This window comes from Heteronotia binoei, chromosome 1 (assembly GCF_032191835.1).
Source record: "Heteronotia binoei isolate CCM8104 ecotype False Entrance Well chromosome 1, APGP_CSIRO_Hbin_v1, whole genome shotgun sequence".
Taxonomy (NCBI): domain Eukaryota; kingdom Metazoa; phylum Chordata; class Lepidosauria; order Squamata; family Gekkonidae; genus Heteronotia; species Heteronotia binoei.
The window spans coordinates 105,986,025-106,007,080 of record NC_083223.1 but is presented as its reverse complement, the minus strand read 5'-3'; the positions used below and the strand labels follow the sequence as shown (position 1 = coordinate 106,007,080).

The following is a 21,056-nucleotide window of genomic DNA, read 5'->3' as shown; positions in this document are numbered from 1 at the left end:
GGTTCTTAATTTAGTTTTGCTGCTGCCTTTTAACATTATTTAATGCATTGTTTTAAACACACAGCCTAAACTATTTCACATGTTCCACTGGGGGAAAAGAAGATATACAATTATTTCAATAAAGGGAAATGATTCCTGCAGTCTTTGCTTTTTCTAGAAATTCTGTATGTTCTTCAGAATGCAGACAAAACCTTGTATTAAGGTAATATACCAGACCTCCCCAAACAGTAGCTGAGGCTTTCTTTCCCCTTTACACACTCATGCCACTGAGAAGCATATGTGAATTAAGCAAGCAAATCAGTTTAAGCAGTTTTACAAAACCGATAGGCAGAAAAGATGTTGATGAAATGGGAAAGAGCCACAGGTAGACTATTCACACATACTTCCCATTGGCCTAGGAAATGGCACTGGTTGTGTTTCTGTGTGCAAAGAAGGATAGAACTGTTTATGCTTACCTTGATAACTCTTTGCTCAACCACAGTATCCAGCCATTCAATAAATGACTCCACAGTGGCATTCTTCTTTAAAAGATCCTTCAGTTCTTGGAACACTGTAATAGAGTCATCTACCATGTAAAAAGGAAAACATGCCATTGCATTCTACTCTGAATAGGAGAGAAAGTCACTCACCAAGCACTGATAGCTTTGTAGCATGGAAAGGAAAAGGCAGAATTAGAACAGTGGGGGGGAAATGAAAAGACAGCACCTTACAAAAGCTTCCTTAAACTCATCAAGCCAACAGATGTATATATTGTGTAATAAAATAGTACTGGGGTATGTGTTCTTTCACATTCAATTCACTAGGTACATGTCATCTACCTTTAACATTGGTTCTGCTCCATGTTCTAGCAGAACAACAACTTTAGAGGGAGAGGGGTGAATACACACATACCTTTCCCAGCATAAGTGATTACAATTGGGACAATCATCATTAGGAGTATGCCAGTTTAGGTGCCTTTGTTGCCTAACTGCATGTTACATGCAACCAGGGCAGATTTCAATGGGAGAGATTTCAGCACATGCTTTAATTCTTCCATAGAAAGAATTCGGATTCAAAGGGGCTTACCTTTAGGTGCATGATGTCCAGACAAGGTAGCTTCAGCTGCTCCTTGGGCATACCCCCTTATGGTGATTTCAGGCAATTTAGAATTAAAAAAATATATAAATCTTTGGGAGTTTAGCTGTGCTCTGCTCTTGAGATGTCTTGGGCTAATTACCCTGACTTAGAGAGACCTCAGAGCAATCCATCTCAGCATTCAAGGATGAAGTTTCACACACCCTTTAGAATTATGTAACTTTCACACTTCTTCTGTACATTAATCAATCTTTGCCTATCTCATAGTAATGATAAACCTATGCAAGCAGAACAGCAGGAAGAACAAGAAACAAGAAAAGAACAAGAAAAAAAGTTGCACTAAAAATGCAAATACGTTTTTTCAGCTGTGACTTTTTAAAAATGAAGAATAATTTAGAAACTATTATCCTCAGTAATCCAAATGCGGTGATTTACTTGCTCTACAACATATAGAGCAAAACATTCTAGCCAAACACAAGGACATTAGCCAAACCAACAGTAAGCATCAGGGAGACATTCAGTATCAACAATGTAGAAATTATTTCACCAGAAGTCTAAAATATTAATATTTCAGATATTTGTCTTCAAATATTTGTACACAGTCTAAAATTTCATCAATAAATCACATGCCCTTATTGCTATCTAAAACTAACAACAAACTTCACGGCATAAGTATCTCAATAATGGAATTCACCAGCTTTAAAATCCAAAACAGTAACTATTCATACCCAATCTTATAAATGTTTATTCAGATGGTATCTAAAACCGCATATATTAAGCTATATGTACCCATCACTTTCTCCTTATTGTTGGAAGAACTGTGGTGCAATTGGCACTTACTGTCATTGCTGGTGGTCATGCAAATATATAGAAGACTTCTGGAGAAAAATCTAAGATCAAATAACATCCTACACCATACCATTCTCAGCTGACGATTTTATTAAATTGCTGGGATAAGACAGAGATAGCATCTGTCAGTAGAGAATTAACACCAATGTTATGTTCAGCTGCAAAATCTGTTATTGCTAGGTGATGGGAAAATAACCATGTACTGAATGGTTGCAAAAAACAACTGAATTTTGTATGATGGCAAAAATAGCTTCTAATATTCATGAATCAGAAACAGATTCATATACATTTAACTTTGATTCAGTTTGGTTTCCCTATATTACATATATATCTTAGATAATCCATTGTGGCTATCTAATTTAGCAAAGACAATTATCCTTATTTGAAATAAGATATTATTGCGTATTCTTTGGGTTTGTGTATAACTCTCCCACTATTAATTTGTATTTCCACCCATCATTCAATTTTAATAAGAACATAAGAGATGGCCAATGGCTCATCCAGTCCAACACTCTGTCACACAGTGGCCAAAAAACCAGGTGCCATCAGGAGGTCCACTGACTGATTTTTTTTTAATGTTATTGTGCTAATTATATGTTATGTTAAACTAAATAAAAATATAGTTAAAAAATAACTCTCATGCTCTGATCCAAAGCTCTCTTTCTCCAAAGCCCTTATCTAGCTCCATAAAAGCCGATACTGCAACCTTGAATCTAGGCCAGGAACAGTGTTGGACATGCAGTGAAGAAATGTGTATAGAACATAAGAACATAAGAGAAGCCATGTTGGATCAGGCCAATGGCCCATCCAGTCCAACACTCTGTGTCACACAGTGGCCAAAAAATTATATATATATATATACACACACACACACAGACATATATATACATACTGTGGCTAATAGCCACTGATGGACCTCTGCTCCATATTTTTATCTAACCCCCTCTTGAAGCTGGCTATGCTTGTAGCCGCCACCACCTCCTGTGGCAGTGAATTCCACATGTTAATCACCCTTTGGGTGAAGAAGTACTTCTTTTTATCCGTTTTAACCCGACTGTTCAGCAATTTCATCAAATGCCCACGAGTTCTTGTATTGTGAGAAAGGGAGAAAAGTACTTCTTTCTCCACTTTCTCCATCCCATGCATAATCTTGTAAACCCCGCAGTTGACGTTTCTCCAAGCTAAAGAGCCCCAAGCGTTTTAACCTTTCTTCATAGGGAAAGTGTTCCAAACCTTTAATCATTCTAGCTGCCCTTTGCTGCACTTTTTCCAATGCTATAATATCCTTTTTGAGGTGTGGTGACCAGAATAGTACACAGTATTCCAAATGAGACTGCACTATCGATTTATAGGGCTGTTCCCAACCCTGTAGTAAACTGAAAAAGCTCCTGCTTGTCTGGAGTTTTAGCTGTCTACAATAAATATAGCATAAGGTCCATTTTCCCAAGTGAGGCTTAAGTCAGTGGTTTAAATCACAAAATATTTCCTATATTAGCTAGTGAGTGCGTTCAACTTTTTTCTTCTGAATTTTTACTAGCATCCATACAGGATGAAACCTCCAATTCAAGAAGGATATAGACAAGTTGGAATGCGTCCAGAGGAAGGCAATGAAGATGGTGAGTGGTCTGGAGACCCTGTGAGGAAAGGTTGAAGGAGCTGGGCATGTTTAGCCTGGAGAGGAGACAACTGAGAGGTGATATAATCACCATCTTCAAGTACTTGAAGGGCTGTCATATAGAGGAAGGTGCAGAATTGTTTTCTGTGGCCCCAGAAGGTAGGACCTGAACCAACAGGTTGAAATTAAATCAAACAAGTTTCCAGCTAAACATGAGGAAGAACTTCCTGACAGGGTAGTTCCTCAGTGGAACAGGCTTCCTCAGGAGGTGGAGGGCTCTCCTTTGTTGGAGGTTTTTAAACAGAGGCTAGAATGCCATCTGACAGCAATGCTGATTTTGTGAATTAGGCAGATCATGAGCAGGAAGGCAGGAAGGGTTGCATTAGTGCTTAGTTCTTGTGGCCCTATCTTACATGCCCAGGGAAATGCTGATTGCCACTTTGGAGTCAGTCAGTAATTTTTCTTCAGTCAATTTGTCATGGGATCCTGGAGGTTTTTGCCATCTTCTGGGCATGAAGCAGGGGTCACTGGGGATGCATGGGGCAGGAGGTATTTGTGAAGTTCCTGCACTGTGCAAGGGGTTGGACTAGATGACCTTGGAAGTACCTTCCAACTCTATGATTCTATGATTATAGGACAGGAAAAGTATGAGAGAGGTGCTTTGTAGGGTCACATAGGAAAATGTCACTTGTATGGGGGCATAGCACTATTTTATAATTTGACCAGAAACTTACATTCAATGTAGCCCTCTCCATCAGTGTCCATGCTTCCTGAGACCGAGAGAAGTGCCTGAGATCCAATGCTGTGCAAATCTACCTGCTCAATATCTGCAACCATTGCATTCACTATATGTTGATCAAAAAGAGCTGGTCGGGCAATCTGTGAATAGGCAACAGGAAATACGTGCAAAATTGGCACTTTTGGTGGTTATCAGGAACATTCACAATTGTTATTTTTCTTTAAGCTTTAAGAATGCATTTTTAAAGCAGAATTACATATTTTTTGGCCCTACATCAATATTAATGATGATAAAGTGGTATAGAGACAAAGTGGGTCATGGGTTTCATGAGACAAATCCACTGCCTGTGCCCGGCAATATTTCCAGTAAACTTGCAAAAATGTCATCACATATTCAAATCAGATTAGCTATGGGGGATATGATGGACTGCTGGCTACACGATCATTGGCTGGTGAGATCATGTAAAAAGATCTTTTAAAAAACAAATGATATCAAAGCAGAAGCCGAGGAGAGGCATGAGCAGAACTTCAGCAAAACTAGGTGAACAGGACTTCAGCTCAGTTGTGACCTATAGGTGACTAGCTGGTTCCTTGTTGGTGCTAGGGACAGGCAAGGCAAAATGAGGTAGTTGGTTGGGGAAGCCTCTGGCCTCCAACTGTTCTATTGCAAGACAGCAGCTGGTGGTAGTGGCAGGGAGAGGCAAGGCATTGAGTTGGGCAATGGGGCAGGTGGCTTTCAAGCACATCCTGCAATGGTACAACTGGCCCATGGAGATCCTGTGGCAAACAGATATTTTCCCATTTGATTTCAACAAACCCACAGACGTGGAATATTGGGTTCATATTCCCGCCCAAAGCAAGATGTGTGAATTATGCCAAAACGAGGTGTCCAGAAAAGTTCTAAGTCTAACAGACAAACTGAAAATTAATAAATCCCCTGGTCTGGCCACTCGGATGCACCCAAGAATTCTTACAGAGTGCAAAAAACAAATGGCTCATCTCTTAGAAAGAAACATGTAATTTGTTAATAGCATCATTCTCTGTGCCAAAAGGCTGGAAAGGTAGCCCAAAAACTGACCCACCTGCTACATTCAAGTGATTCAGGGGTTTCATCCTTTTTTCTTTTCCTAGGACCCCAGAATCATTGACTGCCCTTGAGTATAACCTAGGAATGTTCGCTTCTGTGAGAACAATTTTACCAGCTTTCTGGATATTAACACTGTACATTCTGTGTCATGGTCTCTATTCTAGACTCTTATCCTACCTGGGCTAAGTGCAGGAAGGATGTTTGACGCTTCAGAGAAGACACAAATCTTCGTGCTATCAGCAATTTTTTTGTTGTAAGGTCTTCTGGCAGATTTTCCAATGATGAAAAAATCCAGTGCTCCCAATTTTTTGCAAAATTTCTTATATCTGCCAATAAACTGCAATGAAAAGGGGAGGAGGAGAATCCTATCAGAATCTGTTCATGAACTGAAATGTGATCTGGCATAGAAAAACAAAAATGTTGGAATAGCCTGATCCATATAGTTGATAAAGCAATAGTTGATAAAACTCCACTGCTTGGTAGAACTAACAAGCCATATGTCCAGAATACAAGAACAAGTGCATGTTGCAAGTTTATAAGACAGGCAGAAAGGAATGGATCCCCACCCACCCACACACACGTGGCAACTATTACAACCAGTGGTGTTTATGCAGAGATGTGCATTAGCTTATTCATTAATGAAAACACAGAATGTATAAGTCCTATTAATTTTGGTAAACAAAAACAAGTAGAAAGCAAATATTAGTTATTTTGGTTTCTGACTGCCTGGTTTTAAGAGATTACCGTAAACTGTGTTAAATGGGGTGAAAAGAATGAGGAGAAATGAAACTCATATTCAGGTTTTCCCTCCTTCAGCTGCCATTGCTGACCTAGCTATGGAGCTGATGGGCTGATGAGGACAGGAACAGTACCCACCCAACTCTGTGGCCTTTTTGATGCATCAGAAAGGGCACCTGAGGTGCTGAGAAATGCTGCAATGCCTATTCACTGTCAACCTTGTCCATGCCTTGCCTGAGCCAGCAGAAACAACACAGGTTCCAGGAGGTAACACATAAACTCTGTTGCATAGTGCAGGTTAGTGTTACTATGCTATACTATTCAGTTGTGGTATTAATATCACAGTAAGCCAGGGTTAAAACAGAGAATGGGAATTAACCTTTTGGCCATACAAGATGACCAAAACCAGAGAAAAGCAATCTATAGGCAATCATTCTGAACCAAGATCTTGCGCTCAGAGTTGTGTACATTTAGATAGGGGCTACTGCCTGATTGCAAGGGAAGCAGCCCCCCCTCTCCTTTACTGAGAGTCAGAATTATCAAGATTACTAACAGTTTGTTTGGTGCTGTGGGTACCATTGTAACAAACGGCAGCTAGTACACCGCCCTGAAGGCTCAAAAAGTGATCCAGCAACAAGAACAACTCAACAGACAGCACTTTTTTGTGCTCCAGAATTGGACTGTAGAGGTATGCATTTGTGTATACCCAAATCTGAACTAAAACCCAAATTTGCTGTTTTGGATCCCTACCCCAACAAAATGCTGCACCCTTTGAATTTTTAAGAGTCCTTATCTTTTATGTGAAGAGTTTGCCTCTGAACTCCAGAAGCCAGATCTATCCCAATAGAAAATAATTACCTTTTAAAAAGAAAAGTGCACATGCACTGACAGCTGGCGGGGGGTGGGGGTGGGGGGCACTGTCGATCTGGTCTCTGGAGTCCAAAGACCATGTCTTCTAATAGAAAACAATGGCCTTTTAAATTTTTTAAGAGAACATATGGACCAAATAGCTGTTTGCCAAAATGCACTTTCCCTTTCTGTCTCCCTCTGCCCCTGGTCATCTTTCTGTTGGGGTAGAAATATGAGACAAAGGCAAAAATAATGTCCCAAAATTCCCAAATCCAAAAAAGGACCCAAAACAGAACCCTGTACTGGTAATAACATTCCTGAAAATTCAGGATAGCAAAAAGCTTGCCCTCCCTGAAATCTTGACGTGATATGTTGAAGAGCACCTGTCTGTTGGATTGCTGTTGCTGAACTGTGTTTTAAAAAAAGAACATTACAAAAAATTAAAATTAAATGTCTCGCAGAGCAAAAACAAAACTTTATTTGCCTGTGATTCACTAACAATCGAAAGTTATACTCCCAAATTTAAACCTTCCATTACAGAAATATTTAACCATCTCATGCAATGCCCACAATATAAATTGTAACCAAACATAATTTTGTGGCCCAGTCAAACTGGAAGCTGGGCAGCTGCTATCAGACAAATCTGAAAACATTAGAAAATTAGCATTTTAAAATAAAAATAAATGACAGAGATTAGGGGGTTTAGCTATCAGTTAACACAGTGCTCGTCTTTATATTTCAATCATCATATGTAAATAATCACTTACCTTTCTGGCATTTCTTGCATAGTTGCAGGAATAAGTATATCTGTAAGGACCTTGAATAAAGGAGTAGAAAAATGGGTGTGTCTCTAATGTTAACACTTTTGAACAAGTAATATAATGGAGCCTATTCACTTTTCTCCTTTCCAGGTCCTAAGGAAGTATCTCATGGTACCTATCTCCAGCTTCCTCCAAACTCAGTAAAAATAAAGAAGAGTCCAGTAGCACCTTAAAAACTAACAACATTTGTGGTAGGAGATGAACTTTTGTGAGTCACTGCTCACTTCTTCATCTGTCAGTAAAAATAAAAACATATTAATGTGGGACATGAGCCTTCCCTCCTACTCATGGCTATGCACATGCAAAGCAGATTCCCTGGCCGAGGGATTGCAGGCTGTGGTAGGCTGGCTAAGAAAGAGCAGACTGAAGCTGGACCCATCAAAGACAGAGGTTCTGTGGCTAGGGGGATTGGGGCTGGAGTTTAGATTACCAACCCTTGACAGGGCATCCCTTACACTTGTCAAGAGTTATCCTCTCTATATCCCTCTTGCCATAGTTCTTTGCTGTAACATTATCATTTAGCTGAATGCATTCCTGCTTAGCTCATCTTGCTCTCTGCATGCTTATCTGAGGAATTTATTATTGAAGCTATTTCTACTGACCAAGGTCAGTTGCTAACAAAGCACAGATAACCACCTGGACCTAAGACTTGGGGGGGAGTGGGTCCCGCCAAAAGTTGCAGTTGCTTTGCTATGCTTTGCACTTGAACAGGGCCAGTGCGTGGGAGTAGGCAAAGTAGGCAGTCACCTAGGGCGCCACCCAGTGGTGCCCCCTCCCAGACACATTACTCTGGCTCCTGACCACTGTCACCTTGTCTTCTCCCATCACCAAGCTGCCCTCAACAAAGCCAAGCCACCCCCCGCTTCCCCAATGTGCAATTTGGTCTCCCACCTCATCCTATCCTGCCACCCTCTTTCCTGGTATGGCCAGCAAGCACTTATTCTCAAAAAAATTTTAAAAAATTAAAATTAAAAATGTGAAAAGTTTCAAGTTTGGTGCTCTTCATTTTCCCTATATTTTTTAATAATTGGGGGGGGGGGGCGCTAGTGGGTGATTTGCCTAGGGTGCCAGAAAGCCTAGCACTGGCCCTGCACTTGAATTATAACAGTTGGGTCGAGGAGTTAAATAAAGAGTCACTGAGCTAAGACGTCAGTCTTAGCAAAGTTAGTATACCGCCTTATGATACCTGGAATAAACTACTGAATTATTAGACTGTGTTATTCCTTGACTCAAGGTCCTGACAACACTGATGAAGTCCATGAAGAGTTTGGGAGTGGATACCTCCATCTCTATCGAGGCCCAAGTCACACATATTGCCAAGGTGTAATTCTACCATCTCCACAAGTCCAGCAAGTGGCTCCCCTCTTGTCCCACTCAGACCTGGCTACAGTAATTCATGCAACGGTCACTTCCAAACTAGACTATTGTAACTTTCTTTACACTGGCCTATTCCTGAGTCTGACCTGGAAACTCCAACAGGTCCAGAATACGGCGGTGTGACTCCTGCCAGGAACGCCACAGACAGCACATATTCAACCTGTGCTGCACCAGCTACATTGGCTTCTGGTTGAGTACTGAGTCAGATTCAAGGTTTTGGTCAGCCCTGTAGCCAGGATTTGATTTTTTTCAGGGGGCACATAGTGGCCTCAACCTCCACGGTCTTCTCTCCAACCACTGCTGAGGAGGAAAGCTGCCAGCTTGCTGCCATACAGCCTCCCCCCTCCCCACAGTTGCCCCAAGGTGATCCCTTTCCACCCCTCTTCCTGCAGCTCTGGTGGGGAGCCACTCAGAGGTTTAGATATGTGCTGCATGGTCTCCTGCCCTTACCTGTAGCATGATTCAGCTAGGCAAGTCTGGCGGGACAAGGGGGGGGGAGTGGAAGGCGCCACCAAGTTGCAGCTGACTTCTGGAGCTACAAGACCTCCAATTCGGATTTCTTCCTGTCGGAGGGCAAGCCGAGGCTGCCCAAGCACAGCTCCCACCCTCGCTCGGGTGGCCAGCGAGACCAGGCCAGAAAACCCCTGCAGGTGAGCATCACCCCTCCACTGATCTCCAGCCCTGGACTGCAGCCAGAACCTCCAGCCTATCCTACCCTGCATTGTCTGGCAGAGAAAGCCTGCAATTGAGTCATCTGCTCCCTACCCCTGCTGCCCCACTTGAGGGCCAGAATGGCCTCTTCTTGCAGGCGCCCTCTAGTCCAACGTCAGCCCAATGCAGAGCTTAACTTTCAGTCCTGGGTGCTGAAAGTGCCCCCTTGTTTCTGCTTGCTGAGGGGTCAAAGATTTTTTCCAGCCGCCTAAGGAAGCAGAAGCAACATGGAGCTTAACTTTCAGTCCTGGGCGCTGAAAGTGTCCCCTTGTTTCTGCTTGCTGAGGGGTCAGAGATTTCTTCCAGCCCCTAAGGAAGCAGAAGCAACTTGGAGTCTAACTTTCAGTCCTGGGCTGAAAGTGCCCCCTTGTTTCTGCTTGCTGAGGGGTCAGAGAATTCTTCTAGCCCCTAAGCAAGCAGAAGCAACTGTGTATGATCACGTCCCCTAAGCAAGCAGAAGCAACACGGTGTATGATGATGGCAGAATGGAGAAGTATGCAGCCAAGGCAATGGAGGCTGGTTAGGGGCCTCAAGTCAGCCCCTCCCCCCTGCCTAGCAGTCAGGGGGCTGTGCCCCACAGGCCCCCTCATAGCTACGGGCCTGGTTTTGGTTATGACCTTTAAGACTCTGGGCTGTATGGGGCCAACATATCTACAGGACTGCCTCCTCTGCTATATCCCTGGAAGAGTGTTATGCTCTGCAGGTTAACAACTTATTGGTGATCCCCAGCCTAAAGAGGTCTGGCTGTCCTCAACGAGTGCCAGGGCTTTTTCAGTCCTAGCCCTGACCTGATGGAACTCTCTGCCAGCTGACACCAGGGCCCTGCAGAATCTTTTGAAATCTTCAAGTAAGGACAGCAATGGTTGCCAAACTGGCACCTTACTCTGCCACCTTCTGGGCTATCCCCTCCCCACCAAGATGGAACAGTAGAATTTGATAAGAAGCCACTGGGGAGTCCATAAGATGTAACATCTTATTTAGAGAGTTTTAATGTTTTAAATCAATGTATTTTTATTGTACGTTGCCCAGAGCCTGGCCTCAGCCAAGATGGGGCAATCCATTAAATCTAATAAGTAATAATAATAAAATAATAAGCATGTACTGAGTTCACTGGACTGTTTTACAGGACAGCCCTTACAAGACTGAATGCTTCTCTGGACAAAAATTCCCTCCACATGGAAAATTAGATGCAAATAAGAAAAGAGTTTTCTAGACTAACCTTCTTCCTGACATACCAGCTTTCTATATGCAGTGAATCTGTTATGTGCAGAGTCCCCACTCTCTGCAGTTGACATGAGCCTGCTTCGGTGAGGAGGGCAGGATATAAGCCGAATAAAATAAATAAATAAATGATATAGACCAGAAACAGAGTATCTGAAGGGATCTCCAGCATGCATCCAGGGCAGGTTTGCCAGGTCCCCCTAGCAACTGGCAGGGGATGGGGGTAGGGTTGTCAGATTCATGTTGGGAATCTCCTGGAGGTTTAGGGATGAAGCCTGGAGAAGACAGGGACCTCAGTGGAATACAATGCCATGGAGTCAACCCTCCAAAGCATCCATTTTCTCCAGAGGAACTGATCTCTGTTATAGGGTTGCCAATCCTAAATTGGGGGTTAGGGATCTCCCAGTTTGGAGGCCCTCCCCCCCTTCAGGGTTATCAGAAAGCAGGCAGGGGGAGGAAATGTCCACTGGGCAGTCCATTATAACCTATGGAGATTGGTTCTCATAGGGTATAATGGAAACTGATCTGCAGGTATCTGGGGCTCGGGGGGGGGGGGGCTCTTTTTAAGTTAGAAGCACCAAAATTTCAGCATAGCATCTTGTGACTTTCCTAAATACCCCCCCACCCAAGTTTCAAAAAGATTGGACCAGGGAGTCCAGTTCTGTGAAGGTGCTCCTATCCTCCATTATTTCTAATGAAGGGAAGGCATTTAAAAGGAGTGCGGTCCCTTTAAATGTGATGGCTGGAAGTCCCTTTGGAGTTCAATCGTACTTGTCACAACTTTGCTCCTCCCTCCACCCCCGGGTCTCCTGGCTCCATCTCCAAAATCCCCAGATATTTCCTGAGTTGAACCTGGCAACCCTATCTCTGTAGTCTGGAGATGAGTTGTAATTCAGCAGGATCCCCCCAGGTCCCATCTGCAGGCTGGCATCCATAAGGATGAAACATACCTTGTACAATATTGAATCACAAACACAGAAGATGTCGATGATAATGGGATTTTCAAGCAGAGGAAGAAGGTGATCAGGCATTCCTTGCCAAAAATGCAGCAGGAAATGTTGGATCTATGGAAAAGCAAGTAGAGCACACCTCTGAACACTGTGACAGCTGTGCTTTTATAGAAGCAAAGAAATGAGTATGTGTTTCAAGGTGTCTTACCTCTTCAAAGTTTCCATTAATGGCATTGTCAAGGACACACTGACAGTGGGTTTTATACATCATGATGAGAGTGTCCACCTAGTTTAGCAACAAATAAAATGACACTTTGAACAAAATTTTTCTTTTAAAATTTTCGCTTTTCCTTAAAAGGATTTTTAACTAGTTTTGAATGAGAGGCTGTAAATTGAATACAAAAAAGAATTATGCATGGAATTCAGTTCTCTTATTATTCAGATAAGAATGTAGATTTTCTTTCATCCTGTGATATGAAGTTACAGCTCTTTCAGCACTTCCAAGGCCATTTAGCACATTTTGTCACCTAACTGGCCTCTGTGCTGTTTCCACGATGTAGGGTTGTCAAACTCCAAGTGGAGCCAAGAGATCTCCTGGAAGTTCAACTGATCTCCAGACTACCAAAGTCAGTTGCGCTGGAAAAAATGGCTGCTTTGGAAGGTGGAATCAATGGCATTATACCTCCACTGAGGTCTACCCATCCTTAAAGCCCACCTTCTCCTGGCTTGACACTTAAATCTCCAGAGATCTGGCAACCTTACTAGGTTGCCTACCAAGCAGAAGCTGCATGGGTTACCTTTAGACAATTTGGGACCAAAAGCAGCCTTTAGAGTCACTCAGATGCTGGACCAGCCTTGAACTCTCCAACTTGCAAATTCTGCTCCACAATTCCAAATTATTTATGCTACATTATTTTGCTATTTTAAGAAAAAAGGTCATGGACATCCCAGCTCAGAGGAGGTATGATGACATTTTAAACTTTTCCCTCCACAATTATAAGATTTAGCCTTTTTAAAAAATCCAGCTCCTGCTACAGCATGCTGGCCATGAACTCAAATCCATAAATTTCAAATGGCCACAATTAGAACAAAAATTATCAAAACTGGAGGGAAAAAAGAAATTTCCTCTTATTGTTTCTCAAATTTGCCTTTAATCTTTTACTTTTTTAAAAAAAAAAATCAAACTTAGAAAAATGTAACACATTTCTCATTTTTATGTTAGCTTTTTTTATATACCCCAGCAGTATAAAAGCCCTTGAGCCATTATGGATCACCCTTATGGCAATAATGATATAATTAAGAATTAAAACTTACTAAACATCTCCAGCGATTATCCCCATAGATCTATACAAGCACCCCTTCAGCTAATCAAAAACTATGCTATCTACTGACATGTAAACACCACAGTTAGAACAACATATTTTTAAAATAATCAGTAGACAAAAGTGTAATCTTCAGTTCACTGGCAAAACATGGTGAAGGGAGGGGGAAAATCTACTTTAAGATTTGCCCCAGGCTTATCAGTGCTAAATTAATCCATTGGTATTTAGAATGGATAGGACCCTTAACTCTTTCTTTGTTTTGCCTTTCTCAGGTTAAATACCATTAGTTTGTAAAATATTAGGCAAGTTAATGTGTAAATAATTCAACCACCTCTCAACTGGCGAGCCAGTGAACTGGCGATAGTAAAAGCTTGCTTCCTCTATAAATCTGTCAACTCTGTTTGGATATAGACATTTCTAACTGTTTCATGTCACTCCTATGAAGCTTCTGAAGGCAGAGATAGAATTTTTAAAAATCCAGAAGTCAATATAAAAGGCAAACATTTCACATTTTACCTTGTCTTTTGAGATGCACCCTTCCAGCACAAGGTGTTGAGCACTGGGGAATTCTGGAAGGAGAGTCCCCGTTTTGGAGCTAAGGGAATATTTCCGAGTAAATCCACCCTGTAATGTGTGAAACAAATGTAGCCTCTATATTGCCACATAATGTAGCTTTACAAATGTAGGTCAATCACAAAGTAAACAATCCTGATGAAGTGCTCAGCATACTAATTTTATGTTTGATCAAAACTGAGAGGTTTTCAGCAAGGAATATTCCAGTTTCTGTAAGTGAGGAATATTCAGAGCTTCTGGAGAGGTTCTTCTCTGTTTGCCCCCACCTTCAGAAGTGAAATGAGTAACTACCAAGCTAGTTTCTCACCTTGGGAACTTTCTCCCCTCAAGAATTCAGTTAGTAGCTGTTTGGTTTCAGATGCAGGGAGGGTTGCCAGGTCCAGCTCAGGAAATATCTGGGGACCTTGGTGAGGGGGGGGGAGGGGTAGAGCCAGGGGATTTTGGGGGTGGAACCAGGAGCAAGGTTGTGACAAGCATGATTGAACTCTGAAGGGAGTTCTGACCATCAAATGTAAAGGGACTGCACGCCTTTTAAATGCCTTCTCTTCAATAAAAATGACGGAAGATGGGGGCACCTTCCTTTGGGGCTCATCGAATTGGACCCCCTGATCCAATCTTTTTAAAACTTGGGGTTTTTTAGCAGAGGCACCAGATGCTATACTAAAATTCTGGTGCCTCTTCCTCAAATGACTCCCCCCGCAGAGTCCCAGATACCCACAGATCGATGCTCCATTATACCCTATAACAGAGCACACAATACTCACCTCATTCTTTAGCTTGCTTCCAGAAAACCTTTGAAAAGCAATATTTCACTTTTAGTTTAGGAAATAATATTAGATATCTTTTTAAATGTAGTATTGTAACTAATTCTATACTGTAGCAATATTGCTACACAAACAAATCTAGATAATTTTGTCCCTTTTCTTAATCCTGTTGAAGGAAGTATTTAGAATCAGCACAATTTTAGCACACACTGTCAAGTGGACAGAGTCCATTACATGGTAACTGATGTGGCAGATATGCAACTGCATGGGAAACCGGTTGTCATTGGTATTATGTGGCAATATAGAGGCAGCTTTTTACTATGTGTCTGGATAACTGAATGGTTACAGATTAAATGTATGGCAAAAATGTTGACATGCTTTGCCACTGTGCTTACACATATGGTGGTAAACTTTCAAGCAGTAGTCATTTGGTCAATGGCTTGTAGAAACCTTCAATCTCATAAAAATCAGAAAGTCTGAACAAATATAAGGGTCCTTCACACAGACCTGTGCAACTGTAAGCCGTTTGTAATGACAGCATGTTGCAGCTCCCTATCAGTCACATGCAAGGATAGTCTCAGTCATTCAGCAACAAGGGCAGCTGCCCAAGTCTTGTGCTGGGTGGGGCCTGACCACCCATGAACCATTCCCCCAAGGGAAGGAGGAAAGGGGCGGGGGAGAGCAGGTTTCACTTCCACTTTTACCTGTCCTGTCCTGTCCAGGCTCAGGCTGTCTGCTTGCAACGATAGCCAGTCATGATGCAGGACCTGGGCAGTCAGTTTTCGGCAACAGCTGTCACTTGTCTTACACAGGGTGAGGGCAGCCCTTTGTTTGGCCCTGTCTGGTGGTAGGGGCAACATCTGGCAGTGATTAGGGCACCCTATCTTGGATGTTTGTACAGGCCCTCCAAATCGTCACCTGTAGTTGTTTGTACAGGTAGAAGCTTCATATTACCTCCTATCCCTTCAAGGTCCATGTGTGGAGTGGGCGGCATACAAATTTAAGGTAAATAAATAAGTAAATAAAGGTCACTGCTTTTCAATGGAATCAGTTTGCATACTCAGCTGTACATTATTGCATGTTAAGTAAATAAATGACATCCACACTGGAGTGAATTAGCCATAAACAAAATTGCTTCCATGAGGACATCTTGCTCCTCATTTTCTTACAAACTGGAGCAGGTTTTCATTTAGCATCCACTCAACATCGTCCTCTAATTGCCTACTTTCAAGTTTCCTCATTTTTTTTTTTTTGCTATAATCATTCAGCCCTTGTTGCTGAATGACTGAGACCATCCTTGCATGTGACTGACAGGGAGCTGAAACATGCTGTCATTAAAGAATGTCGGCCACTTGCTGGCAGCAAGAATTATTTATGTGAAAATAAATAGAAAATTGTGTCTTTGATTACTTCTGTAAAAAGTTTTAAATAGTAAATAGATTTTTTAAAAATAAAAAAAAAGCCAATGAGGAGGGCAGCTTGAGTTTGGTGAGCAGCTTGAGGCCTCTGTTGATGAAGGGAATTCACCCTCAGCAGCTGCTTATCAGCTGTATGTCCAGGAGGATGAAGGCATGGGGAGGGGGCTGGCTGCCTTGGTGCTGAACAGCACTCAACTGTACCTTGGCTGCTGCATGGCACAAGGGAATCTTGGCGGAACTAAGCACCTCTCAGCACAGATCTGTGTAGGATATAAGTAAGGTGCCAAAAGGTTCCACCTGCATCAGTACCATTTTCCTTCCATCAGTCTCCCTTGACTGATGTGCATTTACCATATAGCACTGGAGAAATTTTGGGGGGACTTTTTAAAAAAGGTATCTGCTTTTACATTATATTGCAATAATATCTAGTGACAGATAATGATCTGGTGACAGAATCTACTAATTTTTCAGAATTCCCAATTTTCATTTTTGAATTAGAACATCTGTAACCTTTTTCATTGGAAAGATAGAAGATAAAATATGCAGACAATTATTACATGGAGAGGAATGGGGAAGAGAAGCTGCAAGATGGTTGGAGTGGGACAGGAATTTATTGCTCAACCAAATGTGTGGCTATGCTGTTGCCACTGCAGATGCAGAGATATTTCAGCAACAATAAAAGCAATACAAAGTATAATCACAGTGTAGATGCAGAGTAAGACTGAGTATTGATAATCACCAACAGTATTACAGCTATTCTTTGAAAGTTATATCATACCTTGTCAAACCTTTCCCAGAATATACAGAATGATAGTATGCACTGCTTTCTTTAATGCCAATGCCATAATAGTGATATCTGTAAGTGTGGGAAACAAATTATATTTAAAGATGGTTACAAAGGACACAGCAAAGTGAAGGCAAACAGAATTAATGCAATTGTTACGGTGTCACAAGAGAGTCAGCAGAGCCCAAACTAGATGGTATACTACTAACTAAAGGGCATAGAAAGTCTCTTCACATGTTATGGAGTACATAGGTTGCACTTTGGATCCATTCCAGTCCGGCTTCCGCCCGGGCCATGGGACAGAGACGGTTCTGGTCGCCCTCATGGATGATCTCCGGCGACACCTGGATCAAGGCGGTGGGGCAGTATTGCTGTTGTTAGACCTTTCGGCCGCGTTCGATATGGTCGCCCACCGGCTGCTGGCCCGCCGCCTCGCCGACGCAGGGATTCAGGGGCTAGCCTTGCAATGGCTTTCCTCTTTCCTGGAGGGTCGGGGACAAAGGGTGGCAATTGGGGGGGAGCTTTCCCAGAGACACTCACTCAACTGTGGGGTGCCTCAGGGAGCAGTTCTCTCCCCGATGTTATTTAACATCTACATGCGCCCCCTTGCCCAGATTGCCCGGAGATATGGGCTGGGTTGTCACCAGTACGCGGATGACACCCAGCTCTATCTATTGATGGACGGCTGGGCTGCCGATGTTCCTATAAATCTGGGCCGGGCGCTGCAAGCCGTGGCAGACTGGATCAGGTCGAGTGGGCTGAAACTGAATCCAGCGAAGACAGAGGTCCTTTGTCTAGGTCGTGGTGGTCCGGAGGGAGGGATCTCCCTTCCAGCTTTTGACAGTGCGTCACTGATACCAGTGCGCAGGGTCAGGAGCTTGGGAGTGCTACTGGAGTCTTCCTTGACAATGGAGGCCCAGATAGCAGCCACTGCCAAATCCGCCTTTTTCCATCTTAGGCGGGCAAGGCAGTTGGCTCCCTTCCTGGAGCGCAATGACCTGGCAACAGTGATCCATGCAACGGTCACCTCGAGGCTAGACTACTGTAATGCCCTCTACATGGGGCTGCCCCTGTGCCGAACCCAGAAACTGCAGCTAGTGCAGAATGCAGCAGCCAGACTGCTATTGGGCCTACCTCGGTGGGAACATGTGCGGGCTGGGCTGCGGGAGCTGCATTGGCTGCCAGTTACTTACCGAGTTCATTACAAGGTGCTGGTTATTACCTTTAAAGCCCTATATGGCCGAGGACCTGTTTACCTTAGGGACCGCCTCTCTCCATATGTTCCCCAGAGAGCACTGCGATCCAGCTCACAAAACCTTCTGGAAATACCTGGGCCAAAGGAGGCCAAACTAAAAATAACTAGAGAACAGGCCTTCTCTATAAAAGCACCCCAATGGTGGAACCAGCTGCCGGAAGAGGTGCAGGCCCTACGGGACATTAACCAATTCCGTAGGGCGTGCAAAACTGCCCTCTTCCGGCTAGCCTTCCAAGATGGAACCTGAAATGAACACCATGCCATCACTAACATCAACAATTGAGATAGCAATAAGATGAGATTATTTTAGATTGATTTTAGACTTTTATATTATGTAAACTTACTGGTAAATTTTAAATGGTATAGATATGTATAATTGTTTTATTGTTTAACATGGCTTTTGCCACACCCTGTAAGCCACCCTGAGCCTGCCCCGGCGGGGAGGGCGGGATATAAATAAAATTATATTATTATTATCCAGGATCGCCATCCTGTGTCTTATGTAATAATAACCCGATTTGCAGGTTCCAATCATTCCAGGTGAGAAGGAAGTCTCTCAGTTCTCACTTGTACCCAGAATTGAACTTTATTTTGCTTATAGGTACCACTGGATTCAAACCTCATTTACACAACTGTTTGTTAATTCTTGTATAGTATGCTAATTTACTACCATTCACAGATCTTTCTCACATCTAATCTCAGTTGTAATAACCCAGTATTTATGAATCTTGACTCTAAATAGGCCTTCTTGACAACCACCAAACCCCCTATAAGTAAAGGGTTGAGGAAATTCGGTTTCTCCTGTGTCTGATGAAGTATGCATGCACATGAAAGCTTATACCATGAATAAAATGTTGTTGGTCTTAAAGGTGCCACCGGACTTTGTTCTGCTGCTTCAGACCAACATGAATTTTACCCAGAAGTAAAAGATTCAACAGTAAAAGGTAAAGGTAGTCCCCTGTGCAAGCACTGAGTTGTTATCAACCCATGGGGTGATGTTGCATCACAACATTTTCTTGGCAGACATTTTACGGGGTGGTTTGTCATTGCCTTCCCCAATCATCTAAACTTTATCCCCAGCAAGCTGGGTACTCATTTTGTCAACCTCAGAAGGATGGAAAGCTGAGTCAACCTTGAGTCAGCTACCTGAACCCATCTTCCACCAGGATCAAACTCAAGTTGTGAGGAGATCTTAGACTGCAATACTGGAGCTTACCGCTATTCAAAACTGGGTGGTAACTCGAAGGATCCAAAGGATCCAAGGTTGGTTTCTTCATGAGTGGTACGACCACAGCCTCTTGTAATCCCTCTGGATAGACCTTTGAACCAAGGGACAGATTGATAATGTCTACTAGGCTGCCCTGGATTCCCTCATCACCGGTCTTCACCATCCATGAAGGGCTTCGGTCCAAGAGGTATGTTGTTGGCCTAACAGCACCCAGACTCCTGCCAACATTGACCCAGGAGAGTCAGGTTGAATGCAGGCCATTTTGATTTATGCATATCTTTCCTTTACATACTCACAAGTTTTCCATATCCACTCTGCTAAAGCTTGCTTTATTTATTTATTTATTTACTTACTTCATATTTACCCACCTTTCCTCCCAATAGGAACCCATAGCAGCTGACATCATTCTCTTCTCCTCCATTTTATTTTCACACCAACTCTGTAAGGTAGGTTAGGCTGAGAGTGTGTGACTGGCTAGGATTCCCAGACCTCACTCAGGAAATATTTGCGGACTTTGGGAGTAGAGCCAGAAGCAACGTTATGACAAGTACAATTGAACTCTGAAGAGAGTTCTGGCCATTACATTTAAAGTGACCACATTCCTTTTAAATTCCTTCCATAGAAAATAATGGAGGAAATAATGGAGGCACTTTCTTTGGGGGCTCATATAACTAGACTCCCTAGCCCAATCTTTTTGAAACTTGGGGTTTTTTTGAAGAGAGGCACCAGATGTTATGCTGAAAATTTGGTGCTTCTATCTCCAAAAAAAAAAACAGGCTCCCAGAGCCCCAGATACTCACAGATCAATTCTCCTTTACACTCTGTGGGCATCAGTCTCCATAGAGTATAATGGGGTAAGCGGACATTCCTCCTCCACCCCGTTTTCTGATAACCTTGAAGCAGGGGGAGGGCCTACAAACCAGAGGATCCCCTTCCCCCAACTGGGGATTGGCATCCCTAGGTCACTGGCCCAATGTCATCCAGCAAGCTTCCATGGCAGCATGAGGATTTGAATCCGGGTCTCCCAGACCCTATTCTGAAATGCTAACCACTACACCACATTAGCTGTAAGCATTCTCACAGCAAATGATTGGAACAAATATAATGTAAGATGTAAAATGATAATCTTTGGTTTTCACATCCTACCTGACAGGGAGAAACAGGGGAGGATTGTCTTTCCCACTCCCCTTCTGTGTTCACTAACATATGTTCCTATGCAGCAAGTAGCCCTGAGTGGAGCATATGCTGACACAAATGATGGCTGATAAGGCAATAATAGGATTAAGCTCCACAGGGGCTGGCAATAACCCGTTATCACAAGGCCAGCTGCCATATCAGTTTTATTAACCCACTAAATCACTTTTAATAAATAAGATAATGCCTTTCAGAAATGATGGAGGGAAGCTAAGATTTAGCATTGATCAAAGTCTAGAAAGAAATTAAATTGTAATTTGAGCTCATGTGAACTCCCTGACACATGTATACAACAGCAGCCACAGTTGCACACATCAACTTGGCCTCACTTCAGAGAAAGTTAGTAATTCCGCAGTCATGGTGAAATCAGTGGGACTTAATTCAGACATGAATCTCATAACTAACTTGCTGTTACATTGTTTTCATTAGGGCTTAGGGGAACCATAGGCCAGGAAAATTCAGCCTTCCCTCCTTCCTCTCATGCACTG

General features: G+C 42.8%; 1 protein-coding gene across 1 annotated transcript in view; it reads right to left on the bottom strand.

The window, feature by feature from the left end:
• Positions 1-21,056, bottom strand: part of RFX6 (regulatory factor X6) — a 57,851-nt gene that overhangs the window by 23,115 nt on the left and 13,680 nt on the right. Inside the window, exons 5-13 of the mRNA XM_060236117.1 lie at positions 16,886-16,963; positions 14,690-14,717; positions 13,869-13,976; positions 12,239-12,316; positions 12,031-12,144; positions 7,718-7,767; positions 5,541-5,700; positions 4,273-4,417; positions 456-565 (exon numbers count right to left, since the gene is read on the bottom strand). Coding sequence (XP_060092100.1) covers positions 456-565; positions 4,273-4,417; positions 5,541-5,700; positions 7,718-7,767; positions 12,031-12,144; positions 12,239-12,316; positions 13,869-13,976; positions 14,690-14,717; positions 16,886-16,963 — 871 coding nt within the window. The remainder of the gene's footprint in view (positions 1-455; positions 566-4,272; positions 4,418-5,540; positions 5,701-7,717; positions 7,768-12,030; positions 12,145-12,238; positions 12,317-13,868; positions 13,977-14,689; positions 14,718-16,885; positions 16,964-21,056) is intronic.